Source organism: Osmerus mordax, chromosome 18 (genome assembly GCF_038355195.1).
Source record: "Osmerus mordax isolate fOsmMor3 chromosome 18, fOsmMor3.pri, whole genome shotgun sequence".
Taxonomy (NCBI): domain Eukaryota; kingdom Metazoa; phylum Chordata; class Actinopteri; order Osmeriformes; family Osmeridae; genus Osmerus; species Osmerus mordax.
This window is the reverse complement of record NC_090067.1, coordinates 6,943,237-6,954,949: the sequence shown is the minus strand read 5'-3', so window position 1 is coordinate 6,954,949 and position 11,713 is coordinate 6,943,237. Positions and strand designations below refer to the sequence as shown.

At 42.1% G+C, this 11,713-nt stretch overlaps 1 protein-coding gene across 1 annotated transcript; it reads right to left on the bottom strand.

Moving 5' to 3' along the window:
• Window positions 1-6,332: 6,332 nt before the first annotated feature.
• On the bottom strand, window positions 6,333-7,970 carry lye (lymphocyte antigen-6, epidermis). Its single transcript, XM_067255911.1, has 3 exons — window positions 7,803-7,970; window positions 7,162-7,272; window positions 6,333-6,854 (listed from the first exon to the last, which is right to left on the bottom strand). The coding sequence occupies exons 1-3, from the start codon at window positions 7,852-7,854 to the stop codon at window positions 6,634-6,636; spliced, it is 384 nt and encodes a 127-aa protein (XP_067112012.1). The 5' UTR covers window positions 7,855-7,970; the 3' UTR covers window positions 6,333-6,633.
• Window positions 7,971-11,713: the final 3,743 nt, after the last annotated feature.

Genomic DNA, 11,713 nt, shown 5'->3' with positions numbered 1-11,713 from the left:
CAAAATGCTTTAAGTAATATCTGCATGCAAAGGACTGTTCAAGAAGGCAAGGCTGCCGCTATTTCAAATAACAAAGACAGATTAAGGTAGACTTGACGATTGTATAGACATGGCTGTGTAGAGTTACTTAAAGGGTGTCATCATTGCTGTTAACTTACATCACTCACATCATTAATGTAGAGTAAAAAGCCATAGGCAGAGGACGTTAGGAGAGATCCATAAATGAAACCCATAAAAATCCCAACATTTTGGAAGTGCATTTACGAGTCCTGATGATGCATAACTTCAACAGCCAAATAGTACAAAAAGCAAGTTCTTCCACGCTAACACTTAACCTTAGTGTATGCTACTATGCTTTATTTCCTTCTTCCTAAGCACTATCAGAGTGTGTTGCATTACGCAGCTCATATAGCCTCTGCCGAGGTTGGAGTTTCCTAGGGTTCTCTAGGAAGGTGTTCCGCAAGGGAAACATTGGCAGAGGCTGAAACAGAAATGTCTTCAAAAGGCAGCCCCAAGAACCTTAACTTAACAGAAACGTGGCGTCGTACCTGCATCTTCACTTTGTCGTCTTGTTCTTCAGTTTGCAGTAGCTTCAATTAAATTAGCTATAGCCGGCATAATGGACTCGTGCACCATCATCTTCAGCTTTATCCTGTAGGCAAGGGTTTTATTTAGCGAAATTAATCAAACCACAACTTCTGTAATCTTTTGTGATCACTCAGGGACATCCATCACACACGTATAATGGTGTGAAAAGAAAAACGGACTTGACTTGCCAGTTGATTTCAACCTTTGAGAAGCGAACGCGCCGCGCCGCACGCTTTTGGCACACAAACCTTCTATTTAAACACACACACACACGCAGCCAACATGTAAAGCGTCTAAAGGTAGCGGGAAAATGCCACCTATTTAACTGAAATAAATCAGTTTATGGTGCGCGGACATTTACCCAGACCGCACAACAGTGACAAACAGCTATTTCAATATTGTTAAGGACTGTAAGGCTGCCAGCCCCATATGAAGTGAAAGATTTATATCACAAAGTAGTTTGAGCCCCTTAAACGCAGTTGATTCAGTTGCAGTTGCACCACAGGGCTGTCCCCGGGCTTGGGTTGTGGAGGATGCTGATCAACCACTTTTTTTGTTGCATGGACATACACACTGGTGTAAAAAGTGTAATCCCACTTCTCATGACTAATATAACAAAAAAAACTGCCTGTCTATTACCGTGCTGCCAACATTGCAATTTGACGTTAATATTAATCTAATGTTCGTTCGATTTGCAGTAATGTAAGGGTTTCACCTACCAACGAGGAATCCACCGTCCGGTAGAAGCGCTCTCATGATAAACGCTGCACAACGAGAGGCTACTGACGGTGCTTTAAGAATTGGATGGGAACCAGTTGTCACTGTCCCCTGCAGAAATATCTGAAGTGGGCTAGGCTAGTTTACGTCTTTGACAATTTTACTTATTCTTTGTTCCAGTTCCAGCAGGATGTGCTGTATTTGAGCGTGTGGATCACAATTGCTACCTTGAACATCCGCACTGTCCACGAGAGCGTCCTCTGTGCGCGTTCTCGGTTACATCGGTCGCTTTAAAATAAAATATCCAATTTCACCAATGACCTTCGAGGCAAACTCGGTTGGAGCCAATCCGATTAAGCTGTGTTCCTGGACCCATCAGCTGTATAGACTCGAGTAGTCTGAAATTGCTTCAAAACCCGAAGTGTTATCAGGTACAATTCCTGTCGTCTGACTGTCAATCGTTTTGCGTGGCAGCACCAGTCCTGAAATATCCCTTATTGTCCAGAATTTCAGTCTGCTTATGGGAGTTACAATAAAGTCCCATTTAATTGCCAATGCAAATTAAGTTAAATGTTATGTTTTATTCAGGCTATAGGCAACTTGACCTTGATAGGATGCCAAATAAATCATATTTCATTAATAATACAATACAATAGTTTTATTGGTCATTTGCACAGATCAGACAAGGTAGTACTGGTCATTGAAATTCTTGAGGATGACCCTGCTACATATAACATAACAACTAAAAGGGCACAGTGCAAACTAAAATGTAAAAACCTTAAAATGAGTAGAATATAAATGTTTATGCTATAGAACTATAGAACAAAAATATACAAAATATATACTATATGTAGATATAAGAGGACAGATGTGTAAACATACATTAACAGAAACACAGTGAAAACAGTTGGTACAGTGCAGGAGGTATCAAAGTCAAAGATTAACGTGTCACAGTGTCAATCACTTAGAAGTTTCACCGTGTCCAGGAAAGGGTAGTGGCCATAGCAAATGTGAAGTATACTTCAGATTTGCTATGGCCACATTTTCACTCTGCTTCTCTGAGTGCACGCACGCTCCCACGGCCAGGGGATGCAAATCCTGGCGGGGGATAGTGCCGGGGATAGTTCCTTGGCACGACACCGGCAACAACTCACAGCATAGCAGGGGAGGTGGGGGAGGAGTAAAGTATGCTTGAGCGAAGTGAGAGGAGCGGTGTTTCCACAACCATTATAAGGGAGTTGTGTACTAAATGTAGAGATGTGAAATTGAAACTTAAGTATCTATATCATCACACGAGTATCGATCAATACTGATACCAACGTTGGTATCGATACTATCAATACTTTAGATCGATCCGCCCACCCCTACTAGTTGGCACAGAATCACCTTACATTAGGCTACAGCCCCAGTCTCCAGTGCCTGTATTGCAACCCCAGTCTCCAGGAGTCACCACTCCCCGCTGTCCCAGAGTCCCGGCTACCCAGCGTCCAGGAGCCCCAGTCCCCAGTGACTAACCCCAGCCCAGTCCGCTGTGCCCATGTTGTAGCCCCACTCTTTAATGCGTGAGCTGCAGCAGTCAGCGTCTCCTGAATCCCTGGCTCTACTAGCTTCCCCACCAGACTCCCAGCTGACAGTTGCTGCTCAGCCTCCTGTTCGCCTGTCTCCAGCTCTGGCTCCTGGCTTCCCACTGCACTCACCTTTGTCCCACTGCACTCACCTTTGTCTGGCTTCTTGAGGGATTCCGCCTCCATCGACCTGTTCCACGGAGGGGTCCAGTCCCTGGCACCACAGCTGTTGTGGTATTACGTCCACACGTTAAAGGTTTTCCACATCATCAAAAGGCACTTGGAAACTGGAGGAAATTGATAGGAAGAGTTTTGGCAGACCCAAAGAAGATGGTCTTATTCTTGAGGCCTTGTACTGTCATCCTTTTCAGATCCACAAGGTGGAACCATTGGTTTGAGGCAGAGAGTTGCAGACAAGGTGCATTGGAGAGAGACAATGAACGCTCATTGCCTAACATTGAGTTGTTCTTTGTTCTCTCTTGCTGCCTTTACCGCCACATGCGTGTCAACCATGTCGGCTGCCACACATGTGACTGTGACACATCAGTCTGGCAGCAATGGAATTCAGGGGTGATTCCAGCCCCTAAGGCAGAAGTTGTGAATATCTTCCTACAAAGACATGAGTACAAGCAGCCTCAAGCCTTTTCCGATTAAAGACCATGTGACCCTGTGTGCTGAGGAGAGAAACGTACCCCCCAAAATACCCATGATGCTTTGCTTATACATCAGAGAGTGGGAGACAGCTTGGAGACAGTGATACTAATTAAGAAAAGGGATTGAGAGAGTTTCTTGACACCTTCCCGCAATAAAGCCTTACTTTTTCTCTTTTTAGACAGTCGGTACTGTACACCTGGTATTCACGTAGGGTGAATTTGGGTAATCTGGGACATTGAGTAATGTGGGACACTTAAACTCCAGAGTGTCTTTTTCCCTGCTATGAAAATGTCTAGTCCACATAACTTTTACCTTAGGTTTAGCCTTGAGGTTTTGTGACTGAAATCACAACAATTGAGTGTGGTGTCACAGAAAGAGTTAGGGCACTAGTCAATCAGGAAGCTCAGATGAAAACATGCAAAACCTGTCAGATTACCCATATTCACCCTACAGAGTTCTTATCAGGACCGCCATCAGCTGGTTTAGTATGTGAGGTAAGAGTGTGTGAGACTTCCTCTCTTTCAACCAGTTGTCCTTTACTGAATTATTTTAGTTGTTTGCATTTCTCTACAGTTTCTGTGAATGGGTACACAAGTTGGGTTGTTTATTCTTACAATTTTTATTTTGTTCATTGTTACAATTCCCTCAAGTCCCTCTAGTTATCTAGTTATTATATAAGTAGTAGTACTTTTTCACACCCATTAACTTGGTTTAGATGGGAGTATTCTAATAGATGGTTGAATGTAGCCTTGGACTGAAGACTCAATTAGCTCTAACAGCTTAGTTAATCCTCTGAGTCCTATCTAAATCACATGCTCACCAAGCACACTGAAGCCAAACACCCTCAGGTGCTTGTTGTCCTAGTTAATGAGTCTTATTTGCTGTCTGAAGGCTGTTACATCAATCCACTATATTACAAGAAGATGGCTTTGCTCCTCCATCCTGTAAATAACATTAGATCTAGTAAATCTATTTGTGTTCTGAGCTATGTGTCTTTTTTTTCCATATCTTAATTTTTCTAAAATGTAAAAAAAAAAAAATTGTCTTCAAGTCATAAGAAAGACTGAAAAAGTTTTCATTTCCAAAACTGAAACAGCTTGAAAAAGTGTGAACACAAATCCAAATAAAAGGCCATTTTATATTTTTATGACACCTCAGGTGTGTTTGCGTTGATTCCACAAAGCCTGCTTGTGTATACTGGCCAACACAGGTCCTAGACTTCACAGGTTATTGGTGTCTGGGGAGAAGGTGTCATTATCAATCAGTCAATCAAGCAAATGTATTTATGGAGCACTGTGCCATCACAAGGGTAAGTCACAAGTGTTTCTTTTGGGCAAACATTGAGGTTGTTTACCACACAAGAAGGAATGTGACAAGTAGCCTGACTCAGCACATAATTCTTTTATGTTACAACTTCCTGCCTTCAAGAGAGAGTAATTATCCAGTAAAGACCTGGCTGATCACGCCATACTGAAAGTAGGCCACACCCCTCTGAGACCAGTTGTGTTGTGAAAGAGAATAAAATTCAACAACAGAGACAATGGGTGTGACATATGACACACTGAGACTGTCTGCAAGAAGGGCTCATTGGCTTTTACTATTAGCGGGTCTTCTCTCTCCACTCCTGCCCTTTTTCACCCCCTCTCATCCCCTGCTGTCTTTGCTCTCTTCCTCTCCCTTTCCCTTTTGTTAAACCTTTGTCTCTTTATCTAGCACCTGTGAAAATACAAGGCTTAAGTTTCTACCGATAAAAATCTGAGGGCTCCTATTGGTTCTGAACATAATGGGGTGTTCATGGCAATAAATTCAAATGAGTGTGTCATAAGCATATGGAAGAGGGATGGACGAATTGATAGGCCTTTCTCCCTGGGGCCACTTTCCGGGGTGGGGGAAGGTTGGAGATTGTGCCTAGGGTGTCTTAATTTAAGACTTTATACACATAATTAGTATTAGACATTCCTGCCTCTATCCCTCCAATGATGAATCTGATGTCATGAAACTTGGCTTGCATTGCTCAGGTGTTTTTATGACTGTAGCTGAGAGGCACTGACTAAATCCTTGAACGTGGTCTCGACGTAACCATCTATAGGGGATGTTGACCGTCTCCATTATTTATACATAATCTCATGTTGATAAATTTCCATCTCAACCTTGTGAATTTAAGTTGTCTTAATCACTGCATAGTTACTTCCTTTAACACAATCCCCTTTTGTACCTTCAGGTACTTGATTTGTTTAAGGGCCAGCCTAACCAGTCAGTTATGCCATTATTCAACCCACACGGTAAACCAGTGATGTGACATTTTGTGCTCCCATTGCGCGCAATTCTTTCATTAATAACTGTGAAAGCTTTTCAATAGTTTATGAAAACGTTTTTCACAATACTACATGAGAGCATTGTAACGGTGTATTTAAGCATATGTTGTTGGGATAGATTCACCACTCTGCAGTCGCAGAAGTTCTTCCAGAGGAATTTCCAAAGGACAATGGAAACTTTTAAATTAACGACCTGTGTACCAATAGCTGGTTGGAATGAGGGATGACGGCAATTTCCAGCATTTATGTCTTTTCAAGGTGTGAGGACAGGAAGAATGAGGCAGAACAGGTTACTTAGTGGACTCTTGTTCTCTCAATCTGCTTTACCAACCAAACATCAACACACCTTAAGAATAAATTAACTGAATTTGAGACTCATATTAAGAACATCTACTTATTTAATCTTTCCATTAAAAGACATAAAGTACTGTGTGAATTATGTAGGCTAAATGGTAACATACTGGTTCACAAAATACAGAAATAGTCCTTTACAGTAATTGTCAGTGAGGAACAGTTTACTGTGAATTATACATAATGTGACGAAGCAAAGAGCTATAATGCTTGTGACTTTTTTATCAACCCCACCATAATGACTGGGTGGAAAGAACAAACAAGACAGAAGAATGTTGTTTAAAGGTGCCAGCGAGGTGCTGGCTGAAAAGCTAACCAACCAGAATAAACAATGCACACTTCAATCAAATGTAACCAGTTTGAGCCCATTGTAAATAAAGATAAGGATAAAGATAAGTCCCTCGCTGTTAGTCATCTTCCGGGGAGAAAGAGGCGGAGCTGGGTTAGAAGGCTCGGCTGCTCCACAAGGCCACCAGGGCGGCGCCCAGGGCAGCTGTCAGAGGAAGCTGGATGGAGCTGGCTCCGTTGCAGCGGTCTGTGCTGCAGCAGGTCCTGGACACGGTGTAGCCAGCGCCCAGAAGATTACCAGTCGTGGTGGTGTTGCAGGCCGAGGAAGCCAAGCAGCCCTTGGTGTAGAGGTTGACGACTGATGAGACGTTGAACGCTGAAGGAACAGAAGGGAGGGTTAGGGATCAGTTTAGACTCTAAGGAGCAGACTGAGAGAACCCATGATGCTTAACTAGATAAGTGACAATTTGGCATACACTGTAGAAAATAGATGATGAAAACAATGTGTTGTTTGAATTTCTTGTTAAAATTTTACATTTTACATTTATTCAGATTACAACATCACCGTCGACAATTCAATTTCTTCACACGTTAAAGATCTGTTGTTTCTTTATTTGTTGTATGATTTCTATCTCGTGTAGCTCGGTTGAACATGTTAGACAAGTACTGCAAAGTCCCCTTACTTGCTTGACCCTTGTAGCAGTTAGGCTCTGAGGCAGAGCATGTTGCCGTAGAACCGAAGACACATGTGTTGAGGATCCCAATACTGCAGGTGTTACAGGTCAGAGACTCAGCTGTAAGGAGGACAGGAGTGGGGAGAGTGGGGGTGGTGGGAGCAGGAGGATAAAAGATCACATTTTGAGCTGTGAGAACACAAAAGCTTGATGAAGAGACGTGAACCAATACACCTCTAGTCCTGATTCACCATGTTACCAACCAATCATTTTGTCTGTTTATAAGTAAGGTAACGTAATCCTTGAATTGTCCGTGATCGACCAGCACTACTTGGTGACAGTGATGACTATGTGCTGGCTCAAGGAGGAAAGATTCCTATAAAGTCTTTGGGATTACTCTTTTTTATTGGATGCAACTACATAATGACACAATGGAAATGCACATTCATCCTGTCAATAATTAGGAACAGTTATTCAACTTTACTTCAACGCATTTCTGATTTATGAAATATTATTTTAAGTGATTCTAGATTTAAGGTCTTAACAGTAATGTGGAATTCGGAATGAGTACAATTCTATCATAAGGAATCCACCTAAAGAAGTTGTTAAACCCTATTTGACCGGATGGAATACAGTGGAGTACAACTCACCCACAACAGCAAGAGCCACAACAGCCACACAGGCCCACATAAATTTGTTCATCTTGATCCTGGTAGAAGTAGTATCGGCCAAGTCAAATAATCAACTGGTGTTCAGAGACTATCCCACAAGACCAGATGGATGGATTGGGCGTAGTAAGACAGATTCAGAATGAGAAATTTGGTGTCTGCAGCCATCTATTTATGCTGAAGGTGTGGTTAGAGTTGGGTTGGCCAAGATGGTGCTTATGGGGTTGATGTAAAGGTTCCACGATTGTTAGGTATCCTGAGAATGGCATTTGTGTCATGTTGAAAAATGATGTCACTTGTCTGAGCCGCTGGTCATGGGTTGAGGACATTGAAAGGCAAAAGCATTCGACAACAAGGGTGTGTTTCCACCTCCAACAGGAAACCAACTGACACTGTGATATACAGTATTTCTGGGAGTTAACTCTTGTGCAGGCAATTGATCTCTTGCAACATGCTTTTTGTTCAAAATACCCTTTTTCAACTGCAACTTGTTCTGAATACAGATAAGACAACGTTTATGTTGTTTTCAAAGTCTCTGAGTAGGCCACAGAATATCCCAACGGTGGTCACTCTTGAAGGAAGTGAAATAGAGGTAGTTGACTCTTATAAATATCTGGGTATTTTGATTGATGACTCCCTCACTTTTCAGCCACATGTTCATTACCCGGTGAAAAAGTTGAGGTTAAAACTGGGTTTATATTTTCGAAATAAGCTGTGCTTTTCATTTAATGTAAAAAAGCGATTAGTTGCTGCTACTTTATTACCTGTGTTGGACTATGGGGATCTTTTATACATGCATGCCTCTGCTAACTGTCTTCGTATGGTGGACACAGACCTTACCATGCTTTACTGCGGTTTATTACCAATCGTAAAACTCTGACTCACCACTGTGAGTTATACTCTCGGGTAGGATGGCCTGTTCAGGTAGGATGGCAGGCTTTGTCATTGGTACACCTTCATTTACAAGGCAATCCTTGGTCTGCTCCCAAACTACCTGTGTGTTTTCATCATGCAGAAAAGTGCCGGACGATACTCTTTGCGTTCTCAGGACTTCTTTATGCTGTTTATCGCTGTCCCAAATGCCAGAACGGAAATGGGAAAAAGGGCTTTTATGTATTGTGCACCCTTATCATGGAATATGTTGCAGAATGATTTAAAACTCAAAGAACTGATACCACTTACTGCTTTTAAATCTAAAATAAAATAAATAGAGGCAGGTTTCCAAAAATGTTACGTTTGTAAATTAACCAGGTTGCGTAACTGACTCTTAACTTTAGGTTCTTTTAACTTATCTCATTCTGTGTTCTTCTGTCTGTAACTATGTGTTCTTATGTTGCTGCCTGTGTTCAGGTCTCCCTTGAAAAATAGATTTTTAATCTCAATGGGACTCTCCTGGTTAAATAAAGGTTTTAAAAAAATGGTGTGTTTACGTGGTCTGTAGATGTGTACACATCTCTCGGCACAAACCCATAGCAGCGGGAAGAGGCCGTTTGCAAACAATACCTCTTCGGGGAGCGGGGATTTCAAAGGTGTAGTGAAAAGGCATGTGAAGCCTGGTGACCCCTTCATCCTCTGCCAGGAACCTTGGGGTTACCATGGACGACGAGCTCTCCCTCACGGCCCACATTGCTGCGGTCTCCCGGTCGTGTAGATTCCCTCTACAACATCCGGAAGATCAGGAGATACCTGTTTGAGCACTCCACCCAGCTGCTAGTCCAAGCACTTGTCCTCTCCAAGTTGGACTATTGCAACTCGCTGCTCGCTGGTCTCCCAGCATGTGCAACCCGCCCTCTTCAGAGGATTCAGAACGCAGCGGCCCGCCTGGTCTACAATCTACCCAGACGCTCCCATGCTACCCCGCTTGAAATTCAGTTTCAGGAGACATGAAAATCCTGTATGACCAACCAGCTGAGAAGGAAAGCAATGTTAGTCAGATCAGAAGGAATGACCCAAGTCGATGAATAACCACTCGAGAGTTTCTTTTAAAAAGTTAAATTTATTTAATTCTTTATAGTTTTGAAAGACATCCATCAGTTACAAATTTCCCACTTAAAGTTTAAACATTTCAGGAGGAAGTGCACTTAAACAAGCAAGTCATTCCTGATTGTACCAGCCAGTATTATCCGCATACCATTTTCAGTTCATCGGGAAAGACTCCTCGATGATGAACAAGACCAGTCTGTCTTTTTACATTTCTCTCCCAACTTTACAAGATAAATACAATCACAATATTATCTCATTAAACTTGCAGAATGGTCACTGAGAAACAAGCAGAACTTGGTCAAAGACAAGATCCAAAGTTAAATCAAGATATCGCAATCAATGTTGGTCCTTTCTAGGAAAAGCTGGTCAATGCATTTATTAATCTTTTTAGAAATGATCAAACTGGAAATGCAAATGCAGTTGCCAGTGAAAGCCCCACAAATGTATCAAGAGGTGAAATTGCAAAGTCATCAAGCTTCACTATCAGTTAATGATCCAGTAAAAAAAAAACGTAAGAAAAATTATTGTTTCCTTGCCATGGATCATTTAAATATTTCTGTCAGCATACAAGGCAATTCAACTATCCATGATGAAGTGTGGAAAAATACCGAAGCCTTCTGATATTGTATTGAACCCTGGTGTACTAGTGACTCCTGAACTAGAGTATCAGTGAGAGGTTTCGTTGGACTAAACAGGTTAGACATGATGCGTTCCATCAATGACCGAAGTACACAATGCAAGAGTGTGACGCATATTTGCACTGCATTTTAAAGTAAGCCTTTTAAACAAATATTTCCACCAAGGATACACAGACGCAATTCTAAAGTAATTCAATACAGATAGTGCTAGAAGCTAGAGACAAATAAATGTCCTTAATTGTATTAGTTTGAGGAGAAATGATAAATACATGTTTCCTGATAATCAATGAGAATTGTGTACAATAAGGATATTTCTTACAACCGTGTGTGTGTGTGTGTGTGTGTGTGTGTGTGTGTGTGTGTGTGCGTGTGTGTGTGTGTGTGTGTGCATTGGAGGGGGGCATTCATGCTCCCTACAGCAGAACCTTGGTCACAAGGAAGCTGGTGAGGGTGAGGAGGGCCAGGGGAAAGGCATTGAGGTGAACCAGGCTGGAAGCAGCGTTACAAAGGTCAGATTCACAGCAGGTCTTCAGACAACCGCCTGGGGGTCCCACCGCTCAAGACCGCCCGGTCCCAACACAAGCTCTTCTCCTGTCTGGCCCCCCAGTGGTGAAATCAACTCCCCACCTCGATCAGAGACACTGACTGTCTCTCCACCTTCAAGAAAAGGCTCAAGACGGACTTGTTCCGGGAGTACAACGGTACTTAGGAATGGTTCGCTTGACCCGATGTTAGTTTCCTCAAGGATAACAATGACTCTTGCTCAGAGACTTGTTGCTCTTGTGGTTAGTGGTAACTCATTTAAAATTGTTTGTACTCGCTGTGATATATTGTTTTTATTATTGTTGCTTGTTTTTTTGTTTTGTTTTTTTTCACAGGTACACTTGCACTTATAGCAGTTCATGTTGTTTAATTGTAACTTGTTTAACTACATGCTCTTATGGTTCTTCCCTTTGGCACTTACTTGGGTTGTTCACAATGTGTGCTTCATGTTTTGGCTACTCGCAATGTTTTGTGGCTATCTCGTTGTTATGATCAGTGACCTATGCACTTTGTAAAGCTCTCTCTTGGAAGTCGCTTTGGATAAAAGCGTCTGCTAAATGAATACATGTAAATGTAAATGAAGCCTTTTCACAGTGTTCAGATGAGGATGGCAGCATATTGTATATATATACCCAACCAAGTGTGGACAGGAAATCAAATCAAATTGAATGTATGATGCTTTTAACAAACAAAATACCAAGGCTTCACAGAGGCCCACAGATCAGTACC

Excerpts from the sequence above, each read along its gene's own strand:
- lye (XM_067255911.1), bottom strand. The coding sequence starts at position 7,854 with ATGAACAAATTTATGTGGGCCTGTGTGGCTGTTGTGGCTCTTGCTGTT. Across the intron at positions 7,273-7,802 it reads TGTGGCTCTTGCTGTTGTGG|CTGAGTCTCTGACCTGTAAC; the intron begins GTGAGTTGTACT and ends TCCTCCTTACAG. Across the intron at positions 6,855-7,161 it reads CTGCTACAAGGGTCAAGCAA|CGTTCAACGTCTCATCAGTC; the intron begins GTAAGGGGACTT and ends CTGTTCCTTCAG.